This window comes from Symphodus melops (assembly GCF_947650265.1).
Source record: "Symphodus melops genome assembly, chromosome: 20".
NCBI classification, from domain to species: Eukaryota; Metazoa; Chordata; class Actinopteri; order Labriformes; family Labridae; genus Symphodus; species Symphodus melops.
This window is the reverse complement of record NC_136710.1, coordinates 2,736,387-2,752,283: the sequence shown is the minus strand read 5'-3', so window position 1 is coordinate 2,752,283 and position 15,897 is coordinate 2,736,387. Positions and strand designations below refer to the sequence as shown.

General features: G+C 42.2%; 1 protein-coding gene across 1 annotated transcript; it reads right to left on the bottom strand.

Annotated features, from left to right (window-relative positions):
- Nucleotides 1-3,532: 3,532 nt before the first annotated feature.
- Nucleotides 3,533-8,035, bottom strand: ccnb3 (cyclin B3). The gene is made up of 12 exons (XM_079372013.1): nt 7,868-8,035; nt 7,524-7,637; nt 7,272-7,355; nt 6,568-6,680; nt 6,303-6,465; nt 6,096-6,194; nt 5,913-6,005; nt 5,466-5,603; nt 5,096-5,251; nt 4,856-5,005; nt 4,626-4,756; nt 3,533-4,101 (listed from the first exon to the last, which is right to left on the bottom strand). The coding sequence occupies exons 2-12, from the start codon at nt 7,605-7,607 to the stop codon at nt 4,023-4,025; spliced, it is 1,290 nt and encodes a 429-aa protein (XP_079228139.1). The 5' UTR covers nt 7,608-7,637; nt 7,868-8,035; the 3' UTR covers nt 3,533-4,022.
- Nucleotides 8,036-15,897: the final 7,862 nt, after the last annotated feature.

The window sequence follows — 15,897 nt, the reverse complement described above, 5'->3', positions numbered from 1 at the left end:
TTTTGGGGAGGACTGGTTTGCTGACGAACTTAAATTCATTATTTCTTCTGCATTGTAAATTCACCTGCGAGATGGAGTTGGGCTTTTTGGGGACGAGAGGAACGACCGGCAGGGGAGTGGGTTCTACTTCACGCCCCTGCATAACTCCACTCTGCCTCAAGGCCTCCCTCAAATCTTCATTTTGCATTTTCTCGTTCAGGAACAGCTTTTTGATGGAAAACAGCTTATTAACTAAACCCTCGTTCTCACTTTTGTACGCGTCTATTTTCTTTTCTTGAGCAATAGTTATACCCGTCAGGGCTTTGTTGTTGTCACTGAGCTGTCTTATGTCCAGGTGGTATTTAGGGATCATTTTGATTTTCCCTAAAGGCACCATTGAATATTTGTGCTTCAGATCCTCACACTGCGTCTGCAGTCCATCTATAATTTGATCTTTGACCTCCAATTGTTTTTGTAAGTGAGTCACAGTGTTGATACTGTTATGAAGCTTGTCTTCCAACGTCTTATTCACACTTACTTTATAAATCACTGGAAGCTTCCTGCTCTCTTCCTGCCTTTCATCTCTCTCTTGGTCAAGAGTCTTCTTCAGTTCCTCATATCTTCTCTTTTCTTTGACAAGTTCAATATCTTTTTTGGCCATTTCTGCATTTGTGGCTCTTGCAATTTGCAAATCCTTTTTAAGATTCTTGTTCACTTTCTGGAGTTTCTCGACTTTAAGTTCGTGGACGTGAATTTGATTCACGTGTTCTTGCTCTTTCTTTTGTAAGGTCAGGTCCTGGTCCTTGATCTGTTTCTTTAAAATACGGTTCTCCTTTTTGTAGCCTGAAATCGCTTCCTGTAACTCTTTCTGTTTGGCCTCCAGGGACAAAATCTGTTGTTTGAAATGTTGCGGCTCTGGTTGTGAAATGGCTGCCTCGTCACGTGCAGCTAGCTGGTTCTTAAGTTTGATGATTTCCCTCTTCAAAGATCCGTCACATGTGCTATTCTTTCTGTTGAGCTCATATTTCAACGCTGCGTTTTCTTTCAAAATTACATCTTGTAATTTCAAATCCCTTTCTAAGCACGAAAGTCTGTCTTTAAGGTCATCCGACTCACCAGCATTGTCAGTCATTTTGTCTGCTGCCTTTATCTGTATCTTCTCAGTGGAAAATCGTGTTAGCCTCAAGTTCTCGTTTGTTCCGATCAATGTGCTGTCGCGCTGTGACCGACAAACCTGCGAAATGTGTATGACATCACAACATTCCGTTGCCTTTCGTCTTTATGACATCACATTCCGCATATTTTTGAATGGACCAGTAAATGTCCTCCAATTTTTTTTATTTTTTAAAAACTTTATTTAAACTTTTATTAAGCTAATTCCCACCAGAGAATTCTAGAATGGCTGCCAGCAAGCGCCAGCATTTCCCACCACATTCACCAGTCTTTAAAGACTTATGAATGCATCAAAAAGAAAGATGAAAGCTCCTGTTTTAATATACAAACAAACTATTTTCATTCATTATTCTTTTATCAGCGCTTAAATATCGGCCATTTTCACAAAAAAAAAAAAAAATAGACACTGGATGTGTCCGAAATCACTCCCTATTCCCCATATAGTGCGCTATATCGTGACCACGCCATTTTGTTGTGCTGTCCGAATTCTGAGTGAGCATGGTCATTCCCCACCTCAGCAAGGTTTTCCTGATTCATGGAGTTTAAAAAAAAAGCAGGTCTGGCCTTTTACTGAATGGATAAACAAGTGGATTATAAATGAGAGTTATCGCTGTGTTAAGTCCTGGTAGGGGGAACGTTTTTTGTTAAAGGTTGGCTTTGACAGTCTAAAGTGAAACTCTTGAGCTCTGTCCCTGTTCCATCTGAGGACACAAAAATCAATCCCCCCCCCCCCCCCCCGCCTCCTTCCTCTCTCTCTCAGACTGTCACTTAGCCGCTCTGGATTTCTGTAAAACGAGGCAGCAGAGGAGGGTTTAGAGAATCTCAGCTGTCATCTGGTCCACTTATTGATCCGAACAAATCTCAGGAGAGCAGGAGCTCGCCGAATGCCTCACACAGCTGATCGTCATCAGAGGGTTTGTTCATAAAGGGGAAAACCTGACCACAAGCGGCCATTTTTACGCGTGCGTGTTGTAAAAAGACGCTTTAAAAAAGAATGTACCGACAATTACTCCTCTTCCTCGTTTTTTCTGTCCTATAGACCCGATAATTCTTTTATTGTTTGACTTCATTGGCACACTGAGAGTGAGTACCATCGGATGGTGTTTTAGTGTGTGAGCCCTCAGGGGCCCACCTTACTGGTCTGGGGGCTTTTCATGTGGCTTTTGGCGGACATTCAGTGTGAATGTTTGAAGCCTCTCTAAACACGACAGCTCAAAGGTTAAGAAGGAAAACTTCCTCCACGAATTCAATGACTCAGCTTTTTTTTGTTGTTTTTGGTCCCTGTCGTTCACGTGGAGAATCGTTTGTGATGAATGAAGGAGCGTGTGTTGTTTGCATCTATCTACTGGCCCAAATGTCGCCATCTACTGGAGTCTTTAGGTACTAACCCTCGAGCTCCAGGAGGAATATACTCCTTCTGCTGGAGCACCGCTTTAAAATGCTAAAATTCATCTTTTAGTTTGTCACGCAGGAAAATAAAGGCGTTGTAATTGTTACAGTGAGTGAGTATTTTCTCAAATCTGGAAGACAAATGTTTGTTATGAAGTGTCTACCGTTGGTGTCTTTGCATTAACAGTGTAATGGTGCATTCTAAGCATGTTCTGGGTCGAGCATATTGATCACGCATGACACAAAAATAATGAAATAAAATCATTTACATGAAGTTTGTCTGAAATCTGATTTATTTTCTTTCACTGTACTATTCAGGAAAAATCTTTCTTCTCATCCAATTCCATTTGAGAGTTAAATCAGAGCTCAATCAGAAGGTAGACAAAGGTAGGTATAAAACAAAGGTCTAATGTCAGAACTGCTCAAATTCATCTAGAGACACTCGTCTGATCTGGGTCCTGTGGCTGAGGTTTGACACAAGAACACGGTGCTTTACTGACCTCTTGTGGCAGCACAACGTCATTGCTGTTTTTTTTTTTTTTTTTAGCATGCCTAGTTGAGGGAAATTCTGCTTTTATACTCAAGTTATATTAAGAGACTTGACTTCTCACACACAAACAGGACGTGTTGACACGTCTCGAGTCAACTGACCAACTCGGGCTGAGAGTTTTTGGCTGTCTCTTGATTTGAGTTTGATTCTGGAGGGGGGGTCACGAGTCAATTTCAATCAATCAATTTCCAATTTGTTCGTACTTCAGGCTCGACTCGTCATCTGTGAGGCTGGCTGGATTTCTTGCTGCTCCATTTAGTATTCTACTGACTGTCAGAGATAGCATTAGCACTTAGCAGGACGTGATGGATTAGCCAGTTATGAATCTATTAAAAAAAAACTGAAATAGGTACGGTTGTTTTTTTTCCAATGACAAAAACAAACCTTCTACTTTGGATTCTTCTGAACTCAAATGATTAAACAGACTATTTTTTTCTTAAATGAAACACATAAAAGACATATCTTTATTTTTAGAGAATGCATGACAGCCATTCAAAACGAGCAACAGCATCATCCGGTCGTCTTTTACACAGAAGAGTTCACACGGTGATGGATAAACATGATAAACGCTGTTCAACGTCTGTACACACACACACACACACACGCGCACACACGCTGAACTTGACATCGGTAGAGGGAAGTGTTCGCTCACCCCTCCGACTCAGTTTGAACGCTAACACGTCACTCGTCAAGCCACATTTGATTTTCTGTTATCTTATAAAACAAAAAAATACAAAAATAAAAAAGTCATAATTATTATTTAAAACACGGGAAACAACAAATGCCCTCATTCAAACTGTTTTCCAACACAAACAGGGAAAAAACAGGTTTATTTACAGCACTATATAAAAAGACGGACGATGCTGTTTTTATAAATATTAAAACATATTAACAAATTATGTACAAGGACTGAGGGGGAACATCGGATAGATTATTCACTCTTCAGTGATAACGTCGTCTCCAAAATGTCCATGTTCACCAACGGCAGAGAGGCGACTTCAAAGAACACCCTGAGGAGACAAACACGTGGTTACTTCGACATCCGTCCGCAGGCACGCGGCGTGTCAGGTCACTTCCTGTGTGCATTGGGCGTCCGCTCCGTTCAGCGACAGCCTTCAGCTGGCTGTTTTCATGTTGTCGTTGACAGGAAGTCAGTGTATGACTTCCTGTCCCGCCTATCTATCTGTTCTGTGCTAAATTGATGCATCGAGCTTCGGCATGAAAAAATAATAATAAACTTTTTTTCTTTTTTTTTTTTTTTTTTAAAAGGTCTGTTCTACTCCGGAGGGCTCTGGACCGCTTTACAATAATAACAAGGTCTTTGCATTTTCACATGTCAAGGACACAACGGTGCGTGGGCGTGACTTTACTTTTAACGGTAGGAGGAAAACCTCCGTTTGACGAGGCAGCCGCCCACGTGTGGCGTCGCCCGCGTGTGGCGTCGCCCGTGTGTGGCGTCGCCCGCGTGTGGCGTCGCCCACGTGTGGCGTCGCCCACGGGGCAGATTTAAAAAGCGGTTTAGTGTGGTACGTACTTGTGGGAGTATTTGTTCCTGATGGCTCTCAGTTTGTCGTCGGGAGGCGCCGACAGCATCATGTGCAGCTTTCGGACAACCGGCGCCAAATCCGACGTCTGATACCCGGAGTGGAACTGCAGGATGGCACTCTGCAGCGAGCGAGCGAGAGAGAGAGAGAGAGAGAGAGAATTACAACCAGCGGAGAAAAGAAGACGAGGTCACTGGGAAGCACGACGGCGTGGACCTACCCATCCTCCAAGCTCTTTGGTGACCAGCGCCAGCAGCAGGCAGGCGGACGCCAGCCGAGAGCCCCGCTCCGTCACCAGCTCCATGTCCATCAGACTCATCTCGCAGAAGAACCGCGCCAGAGTCAGCGTGTCCATGCCGGCGCTCACACACTGCGGAGACGCACAGGGGACGGTGAGAAGTCGAGGGTGGGGTGGGGGGGGGGGCAGGGGGCGTGGCGTGGACACGAGGACGAGACTCACCTTGGCGTAGCGGCGGAGGAAGCGGTACGGGATGGGGATGTTGATGTCGAAGCGGAGCGTCTGCAGGATGTTGGCCTCCGTGGAGATGAGCTCCTCCCTCTTGTACGCGTCGTCGCAGATGTACAGGAAGTCGTCGACGCAGGGAGGGCTGCGCTCCTGCGGGATCGCCAAAATAAAACAGGAAGCAATGAGAAAACACGACTTTAGCTATTTTCACTCAGGGAGTCGTGGTCGCCGATTACTCCTGATGGATGAAGAAGACCCCTCAGGTGGTGACGAATTCAAAAGAGGATTTATTTTGAAACGTCTGTGAGTGAAAAAACGGATCGTAGAGCTCATGAGGCGGCGTGTGAAATCATCAGATCGTCACCTCGAACTTGGAGGCGATGAGCATGGCGGTGGAGCCGACGAGCTGCAGCATCTCCCTGTGGACCGGAGTCTGGGACAGGTAGTGGTCCGTCATGGCCACGGCCAGGTACAGCGTCTCGTGGTACAGCTCGAAGTTCTCCTGGAGGGGGGGGGGAAAAAAACGCCGAAACAGGAAACTGTCAATAAAAAGCAGAAAAGGGGGACACACACACACACACACACACACACACAGACACACACAGACACACACAGACACACACACACACACACACACAACGTTTGTGCCTTCCAACCGAGCGGCTTCTGGATTTTTCTAATTAATTAATTCCTTGAATTGTCGTTTATTTGCAGCCTGTTGTGATTTAATCAGCACTGATTTCACCTTTAATTTACAGAAGTGATTACTGCGCCCACTTTACACACACACACACACACACGGAAAAGTCACCTGCACTTCCACCAGCCAGTCGATCAGGATGGCCCTCATCTCTGGGTTGAGGCTGGGCTGCTTGGTCATGTAGTTACAGAGGACGAACTTCTCCTAAAACACGAGACAAAGAGGTGAGCGCCGTGTTCACAAAAAAACCAAAACGACTCAGCCGAAGACCCGACTCGGAACACGCGCTCTCACCTCTCTCTGTTTGAGGTAGTCGAAGATGTCCTTGGCGTACTCGGGGCACAGGTAGCAGTCCTCCGAGTTCTCCGAGTCGATGTCGAACTCGGCCGGGATCTGAGAGGACGGAGAGACGGAGACAGCGCGCTTAGATCGGAGCTCTTCTACGGGTCAGATTGGAGGCACTTCTGCACTCTTTAAGTCGAAGCTGGAAAATGTCCTCACGTGTTGTTTCTGAAGGTGTGCCGGCACCTCCCGCACAGCAGGGGGCGCAGCAGCAGCAGCCGCCAGCTCTTCAACTGGAGCTGCAGCATCCTTCTGCGCCTCGTCCTCGTCGGGCTTCTCCTTCTCAGCGGGCGTCCCCTCAGAGCTCACGGACGAAGAAGACCTGCGGAGGGAAGCCGCGTGTTAAGACGGGCAGATCGACGAAAAAGGAAGCGAACGGATCGAAATTGAAGGAGGGAAGAGAGCGGACAGGAAGGAGATTTACTTTTTGATGATGCCGTGGTTCTTTGTCGCTACAGAGGCGGAGCTCGTCTTCTTTGCCTGCTTCTTCGCCGCGTCCTTCTTCCTCCCGGGAAGGCTGATCTGAACCTTGTGAGCCTTTGAGAAAGACACAGTCGCTCATTTTTACTTTTTTTTAAATTATTATAAACATTTTTGGGTGAAGGAGGAATGTAACTCACACCTAGTGTTTGAAATGGGTACTGCAGTCTAAATTCAAAACATTACAGAGAGCCGTCTCCCCCTCCTCTCGAGAGTGGATGCTCACGCAGGTCACCGTGTGGTGGACACTGTATCTTCAGTGTTTAGCCAGCTCTGCATGGGTCTGTAAACCTTCCTGCTGTTCTAACCTCTCCCCATGTTTCAATTGTCGAGCATCATTTGAGCTTCTTCAGCACCAAAACAAGCGATCACCAGCTCTCCACGAAGATTTCAAAATCTAGGCTAAGAGCTCGTTGCTCGCAGGATGATCAGACGTCTTTGATTGCGTCTAAAACGTCAGAAACACCTCGATGTGTACGTGTCGATCCAAAAAGCTAAAACTGGCTGTAAGACGCATCTCCCTGCAGGAGGTGCACGCTGCTTCGATTCAGGGTTCACATCCTCCACAGTCGTCTAAACGTTCTTCAGGTTAATGCTTTTAAAAAATCATTAGGAACAAAACCAGAGTGACTGATAATAAAGACTCACATTGGTGATGTCGATGAAAGCGGTCCTCTTTTTCGGGGCTCCACGAGGGGGGGACGAGGACCTCTTGGCCTGGGTGCCATCCTCCTGCAACACAAATGCATACATGAGTCTGCAACCGAACACAGAAACCCCCTCAGTGCAGAAATAAAAGAAGAAGAAATAGTCTGCACATTAACTTTAGCTGCTTATTTCATGCTGGTTATCTCATGATAATTTGGTTTGAAAATGCTTTATTTAATTTATTTGTTTTACCTGGTTCTTGTTGCTGGTTGAGGTTAGTTTGGGTATCTGGCTCCCAGCAGCAGCTGAGGGCTTCCTTCCCCTCGGTACAGGCATGTCTGGCTCCTTTAAAGACACTAACTAACTCTGCAATGCAAAATCAAATGCAAATTTAAAAAAAAAAAAATGCATGGCAAAAAATTAAAAAGAAAAAAAAAATAATCAAAATAGCATGGTGTAAAAAAACAGAAACAAGCCAAACAGAGTTTCCACAGAGCATCTTTGTGTCTGCTGGGTGGGGTTTTTACACACATTAAACCGGCTCTAATTTGACATGAACTGAACTATAAGAGTCTAGAATAGTTGTTTTAAATTACCTTTTATTTTTTATCAGGATGCACCCTCGTTTGACTCTGTCGCTGAATAAAATCGTCAAATCTCGGTGATAATAATCCAGTCTCGCTGTGTTTCTCCGAGAAACTCAAACAACAAAGTGCTTCAGCTGCGGATCCAAATCTGCTGCGCTTCGCTCTCATTGGCTGGAATTCGAGCCAGGCGGACCAATCGGGGAGCCGCTTGGGATGCCGTTGCTAGGGAGCGCTGGTTTGAAAATAACAGCTCTGCCCGACGTACATCTGTCGCGTTTGTATTTAAAATATCTTCATAATTTTTGGCACAGTGTTGTTAATTTTTGTTCAACATTTCTCGATTTATTTAAAAGCTGACGCGTTTTATTTAGCTACGTAAAATCCAAACGACATGTTTTGTTTAGTTCCCGCCCACCGTGTTTCCTCGAATCATAAAAGAAACGAACCCTGAAGTAGCATGAAAGATGCACAATTTTCAAACATACTATCAACCAATGGGCGGTTTTAAAACCACGTTTGGGAATTTATTATTGACGTTTTCCTCTCACGAGGGAGGCACTACTTTTAACCACAGCAGATTATGCACTTATTTTAAAACTGCAAAACAAAGTGAAATTGGTTAAATCCTTACTGCGCATGATCAGAAGAACGTTGCATGTTCCTTTTTTCCTTGTTCAAAGTCCATGTTTACATTTACCTTGATATTTTAGTTTACTACATCTTTTATTGATTTTATTGTTTTATTTATGGGATCGCCTTGGAAATTGTTGTTTGATTGTTTTTATTATTAAATGTACAGCACTTTGGAGACATTTCTTTGTTGTTTAAATGTGCTATATAAATAAAGTGGATTGGATTGGATATTTATTCACATAGCATTCCACTTTAAATGCAAATGTTAAAACATTATTTAACTTAGTTTTGAACTCATTTCATATTAAAGCTGTCCTTTTAGAATAAACCATAAAGTATGTTTTTTTACACTGGTTCCCAGTCTGTCAGAGAATAGATGTTAAAATCCTGCTGCAGGTCTGCTCAAACTCTCCCCTCTTTAAATCCAGGTTGAAGACTCACCTGTTCACAGCTGCCTTTCATTCAACTATTTTAATACCAGTGCTGCACGGTAACTTTTAACTCTTTATTTTATTTATTTCAATGAAGTTATTTCAACACGTGTTTGTGAAACAAACGTGGTGATGAGTAAAGGAGTTGGGATGTCCTGAGGATGGATGTTTCTTCTCCGTGATTGTGAATTGTTTGTTTCAGTGATTGCAGTCCGATCATCATGCACAGAACCGAAACATATTTCATATGGTAATTGATGGAGCGGCTGCAGCTGATATACATTATGTTTGTCAAAATAAGCCGTAAAAGAATTGATGCAGATGTTGGTATTCCTGCAATAAAAGCAGAATTATGGAGTGAGTTTCGAATTAAAATGCAGTTGTTGTTTTTTTTTTTTTTAGTCTGAAATGCATGATTTTAATCAGATATGACAAATAAGCCAATACCATCTGCTTGTTAAAACCATCAGATGTGTCCGAAGGAGCCAAAGGAACGTGGGGCGTAGGCTACGTATATTCTTTGTTCCTTTATTTTAATTTGATTTGGATGGCGGTAATAAAATTATGGGACCAATTGTGCAATAAACATGTCCAATCCTTATATGCACTGTGTGTATCATAGTGTTCATACAGTTCATACAGACTTACATCTTGAAGTTACTGGCTCTATGAACTATTTTTTGAAGCGTTTTTTTTTTTTTTTTTTTTACATTTCTATATAATTTAATTTTGCACTGTGTGATTTTCTTTTGCGATCCTGGATGCTTTGCTGCTTTAACACTTTAAATTCCTCCGTTTGCAAGGCGAATAAAGGCTTATCATATCTTAGTTAAGGATATCTGTCTAAGCATTATTGTTCGCTATGTTTTGGCTGCTACGACCTTGTTAAGTAAATTTGCTCAGTAAAGAAAGCTGAATCCAACACGTCAGAGTTGCTTTTCTTTGATGCGTTTGTGCAACGCAGACTGGCGTTCCTTGATTTCCCAACAGACGCTCGAAAGGCTCTATAATAACCCTCGGCTGCAGCGTTCATGCTGAGCAATGAGCTCACTGACACACAGATAATTTCCTGAACTGGAGTGGAAAGAGCGCAGAGGGTCTTCTGTGGCCAACAACACAAAGTTACCGCGGCAACAGTTTGGATGACAGAGGGCTATAAAATCCCACTTCTGCACACGGAGGGCAGATACTAAATGGACGCAGGGAAAAGCTGGCCACTAGCGTACACTCTGCTGCCAGGGGTCTGGGAGGTCATCTTTGATTCATGTCTGTTTGAAAGGAATACAGGCAATAAAGTATATCTGAAGAGAACTAAATAAATAAACTTAAGGTCTTTACTGGAAGTCATTTGGGATCTAATATCAATGAAAAGATTCAACAACACAAAAAGCTGTAGAATTCACCCCACATACACTTAGTTTGAACCGGCCTGTAGTTCATTCTGGCGTCTAATGAAGTCTACAGAGAGATATCATCTGACAACACTGCTTTTATTTTAGCTCCCCACCCTGTTGTTGTCCTCGCCAAGCACTAAACGCTTTTTATGGGAGTTAGACAGATTGCGTCCATCCGTGCTGTGAGGAATACTTTCATAATTCTGTGGATTTGCACAGAAAGGTGGGGTTCAGCCCCAACAGTGTCATGGAGGTGACGCATCACAGAAAAAACTTCTGTTTTAGTCGTCCAGTATGCCGGGAGTTCACTCCAGCACAAATGTGAGGCGCTCTCTGTGTGAGAGTGTTTGAACAATTTGGGGGTCAATAAAGTTCATCCATTTATCCATCCAACATCATCCATCCATCCAACATCATCTATTCATCCATCCATCCATCCAACATCATCTATTCATCCATCCATCCAACATCATCTATTCATCCATCCATCCAACATCATCTATTCATCCATCCAACATCATCTATTCATCCATCCATCCATCCATCCAACATCATCTATTCATCCATCCATCCAACATCATCCATGTATCCATCCATCCATCTAATTATCCATCCATCTAATTATCCATCCATCCATCCATCCATCCAACATCATCTATTCATCCATCCATCCAACATCATCTATTCATCCATCCATCCGACATCATCTATCCATCCATCCATCCAACATCATCCATGTATCCATCCATCCAACATCATCTATTCATCCATCCATCCGACATCATCTATCCATCCATCCATCCAACATCATCCATGTATCCATCCATCCATCTAATTATCCATCCATCTTTCAATGTAACCGTATACTTCTACTCATACTGTTCAGTTTGAAAGTAAATATTGTTGTTTTTACTGCACTACACTATAATAAATGATTCTGTAGTCATGTACATTTAACATATCTGATAACATGCACCATGCTACCTCAATTGCACTCTTCCTGATTTATTCTTAAAGTGGAGTGAAAAACAATTTCAAAAGTGAAATTAATCCCCCCCCCTCTTTCATCTTCTGGTTATCATCTCTTCCAAACAAAGTCAAAGGTTCGAACATTCTCAGTGGAGGTTTAGATATCCACGCATTTAGCTATTTGCTGATTTCTTCACAAGGTTGAACACTTTCTCTCTTAACTATCACACTCTCTCTCTCATGAACACACACACACACACACACACACACACACACACACACACACACAGGAAGTGAGGGAGACGTGCGCACTCTTCTGTCAAATCATTTCCGTTTCAAGTCATTTGCACAGAAGACGCAAAACTGGTAAGTTTGTCTACAGTCAGCTCCTCCTGATGTTTCCTGTGTCATGCTTTCACATTTTGCAAAACACTAAATCAACATTTAGCCTATAATATCCTCCAGTGGGCTCAAACAACACCTCCGTCTTCCTGTCAGGTATCGTCATAAATCTGCAATACTTCTTCGATCCATTTTCAGCGACTTTGACATACGTTTTGGTTTTATCTGTCTACATTTTCTGTTTTTCAGTTTGATGCTTACAATATATCAAACAAAATACCTCACTTTAGAAAATATTGTGTGTAATTAATCAACTAACGTAGACCATAAAACCCTAAGTAATTCTTGGCAGGAAGCTATAGGCTACTCTTTGATTTATTGCATTGTATAAAAGGCCGTGAAATTAAAAAAATATTCAACAAAAGTTCATGTGAGGTATTGCCTTTTCCACTGTTTTTTGAAGGCCTTAATAGAAATGGTGTCAGGGTGTTATATGAGGCTGTCGGTGAAACATGGCATTCCCATGACCAGACTTTGAGTAGACAGGCCTGAGTAACACGCAAACACACAGATAGCGACGAAACTTCCTCGTCTTCTAAACTTTGGATTGGCCATCCGAGAGGCATCGCCAAGAGAGAGCATTCTTCAGTTTAGCTGTAATTTGTTCCACATCTGCGCTTCATTCTGCATCATGTTCTCGTCTAATAGCTCTGTTCGTCTTTAAACTCGGGCTGTGGTCAACTGAGCGACTGAAGCCAGGATTGAACTGTGGCACTCCTTAAGAAGTCGTCATGCGTGCACACCAAGATGCATTTGTTGTTTCCCAACCTCTGGGGTCATTTGGAGCATCATTGTCTTTGGCTGCACGAAGATTAATCCTCGAGAGAATAGTGTGTTTGGAATTGCAATCAAATTGATTTGAATTGATGTGAACCTGATTTCAGGGATCTTTCTGTACTTTGTTAGTCAAGCTGTGCTAGCTTGACTGTGCAAGCTGTGCTAGCTTGACTCAAGCTGTGCTAGCTTGACTCCTTCTACATTCTACTTTGCTAATTGTTAAACCAAAATACATCCAATTAGATTGCTTCAAAATTCAAACGTACCTATCTCAATGGTTAATAGCTTTGATCACATATCGACCAGAAAACCCTAAACTCCACTGCTGGTTTAAAAAAAAATTTCTTTAACGGAGATAATCAAAGTATTAAACGTTTTAGCAAAAAACAAAGAAGATAATTACAGTGATTAGCTTAGGTGGGTGTTACGTTTGGTTTCAAGTTACTTTTCCCAAAGTCAGCAGGACAAATGATGTACCAAATGATTACCTACTCAGCAACTTGTGATGTTCACATTGGAAATGTTACTTTAAGGACACAATAACTTCATGAAGTTTATCTTGACTAAACGTTTGTCTGTAGCTTGACAATATTTAACAACGTAAGCAACCATTTACAGCACTAAGATACAAACAAATAAATATCAGATATGTTGCTAGCAGGGGCTTCTAATGTCAATCAACTTATGCTATGCTAAGCTACAGCCACTTTGGTAATTGTTAATAAGACTGCTTTGAAATGAAGCTCTTCAGTTGTGGACAAATTAAACAAATATAGGATCTCTGAAGTTGTTGTTGTGAAGATAACAGTTCTTTACACTGAGGATTAGCAAGCGAATTTCATTTAGTTTCATTTTAGCTAAGCTAGGCTAACTGGTTGATCGCAGGAGCTTCAAAAGAACTGCACAGATAAAAGAAGAGTATCCCTATTCTTCCATTCTATTGTCAACCACAAAGTGAAAAGTGTATAAACCAAAATGCTGGCCTGTCACTTTAATATTTAAACGACAGTCAACAGTCTTCAAGATCTCAAGCAAAATACGATTTGTTTCTAAAATGACTCAAAGAACAGTGAAACTACCAAAAAGACAACGTTAATATTCTCTTTATTCCACTCTTGTCTTGTTGCCTTTAAGTTTATTTATCAGACAAAGTGTTAGCTCAATTAACTACAGATGTGTATACAGAGCTTTTGCTTATCTAACAGCAAACCCTACTTCCTGTTTGTTGCATCCTGACTGGTTTGCAGCTCATATGGTGACATGCTGTGGTTGAGGCCTCAGCTCTTTCCGTCAGAGGCTTCAGATGGGATTGATTTTGTTCTGTTGTTTCTTCTCTATATTTTGGGCATTTCTTTCATGCTCTATAGGGTTCTTTCAATTTGAGACGTATCTAAATCTTTTCGCCCTCTCAAGCAAGCCAAGAATGTCGAAGCAGTTATAGTGCAGATGCTAACAGGGGATCATTGTGGAGAAATATTTATGTCCTGTCTGGCTTTAACTGAACATGTTGGCAAGCCTTATTCAAATACAACACAAAATTGAATAGGACCAAGGCAGAGATTCAAACCATCTTTGGACTCCTTTCAGTGCTCGTGTCTTACATTGACCTTTTCCACGTTCTTGTTGCTAAAAAGACAATATTTTCTTAAATATTACTTTAATTATGGCTTTTATTCTCGCAGGATCCAATGCAGGAAGTGAGTGCTGATCCAAGGGCGCCAGAGCCCGATCAAGGAAACCTTGGCAGATCTAAAAGCCTCAAGACAAGCCACCAAAACAATGTGGTTCTTGAGCAGTTTGCCCAAAATATGACTGAGAACATAATCCAGTCATGTCTAAACCGAATGGAAATGGTGGAACCAGAAGTGGAGTCCAGACTCAACCAAAACCAGGAGATGTTAGCCGAAGAGTTAGCGTCAGCTGTGGTTGAGGAGGCTCTGAGGGAAGTCAGTCGAGGTCAGAATACAATTCAGAGCTTGAAATCAGAAATAGATGGTGAACAGGCCGAAGGTTTGGAGGAGGACTTTTCGGATTTCTACCCAAAGATAGATCCAGGCAATCAGTTCCAGACTTCTGAAGACATCCAGCCATGCCATGCACCCTTGTCTCAGTCAGGGTTCCAAGTTTCGGGATCCATCGACTACCCTGATGCCCCTCCAACGACACCCCTCCTTCCTGAGTTAGAGAGAAGCAGATACAGTTTTGCCAAGAAGCTCAAAGGAGGTCTGGCAAAAGTTTTTATGCCATCACCTCCTCCGACAACCCCGAAGGAGGAAGAAGCCGGTGCCAACAATGATCCCCGTGTGGAGTTAATGGAACATCTAATGCGCTCGCTGTCCACAGATGATTTGGCAAAGGAGTATTCGGAAATTGAGGGTCACAATGGAGCCAAGATGGTGGCTTTTGCTGAGGCTCTTTCATGTGACATCATAGACTCTGTCTTGAGTTTCAAAAACCGAGATCTGATTGCTGAAACTAGCGATCTTAATCAATTAGCCCACCAACTTTCTGAGACCATCCTCACCTCCTCGCTTGATGAAATTAAAAATGGTTGTCTGATGATTAAATGATTAAGTGACCACATTCAAATGGCGGCCATTTTCCTTTTAAGGTCAGATAGTGTTTCAATAGTTCACTCACTGAACTGTGAAAAACTGGAGGGTCACAGGTCATATTTCAAGAAAAACTAAATATTCAACAAGCTAAATGAGTAGCCACTTGCTGCACAATTTTACTGTTATCTGGGGAAAGACTCAAAGCAGTTTGGTCATCTTAAAAGTCACAATAGGACGGCTTCATTTCCTAGATAACATAATTATATAATCTTTGACAAAAAAAACCTAGGAAGCTAACTATCGAGCTACAATAACGCTAGACATGTTATTGTTTTCAAGGATGTGCTTCTATGCTAGCATTAGCTGTTCTCTAATATGTTTTTTCTCTCCAGATTTACCAAAGAATTTTGTCATCAGTTGTGTTTTCAGTTGCTCATCTTTCAAGTTGTTGGTAAAAAAAACAAAACAAAGAAAGAAAGAAATGTCTGGTATAGTTTATTATTCAATTTACAACCTCAAATACAGCAGGAGCCTATTGGAATGTGAAATGGGATTGTGTATGTAGTTGATGACTTGCAGACACACAGAAAACACTGGTGTCCACCCACATGTTGCCTGCAGGCGATCTGCCTGACCTTTTGTATTAAAGTGTGATTTAGAGTAATAATAAAGGTGCAAACTCTGAAACTGATTTGGTTTACTGAATTTATTTCTCAGCAAAGTTCAGTTTGGGTTCATCCAGTTTGGTTGTGAAATATCTGAAATTGATCGGAGAAACTCAACAGCGATCCAACAGAAAGATGGTTAACTTATAACAGAAACACAGTCTGGCATATTTAATGACGCATATTTAATGAGTCCAGGTTGGAAAACAAATG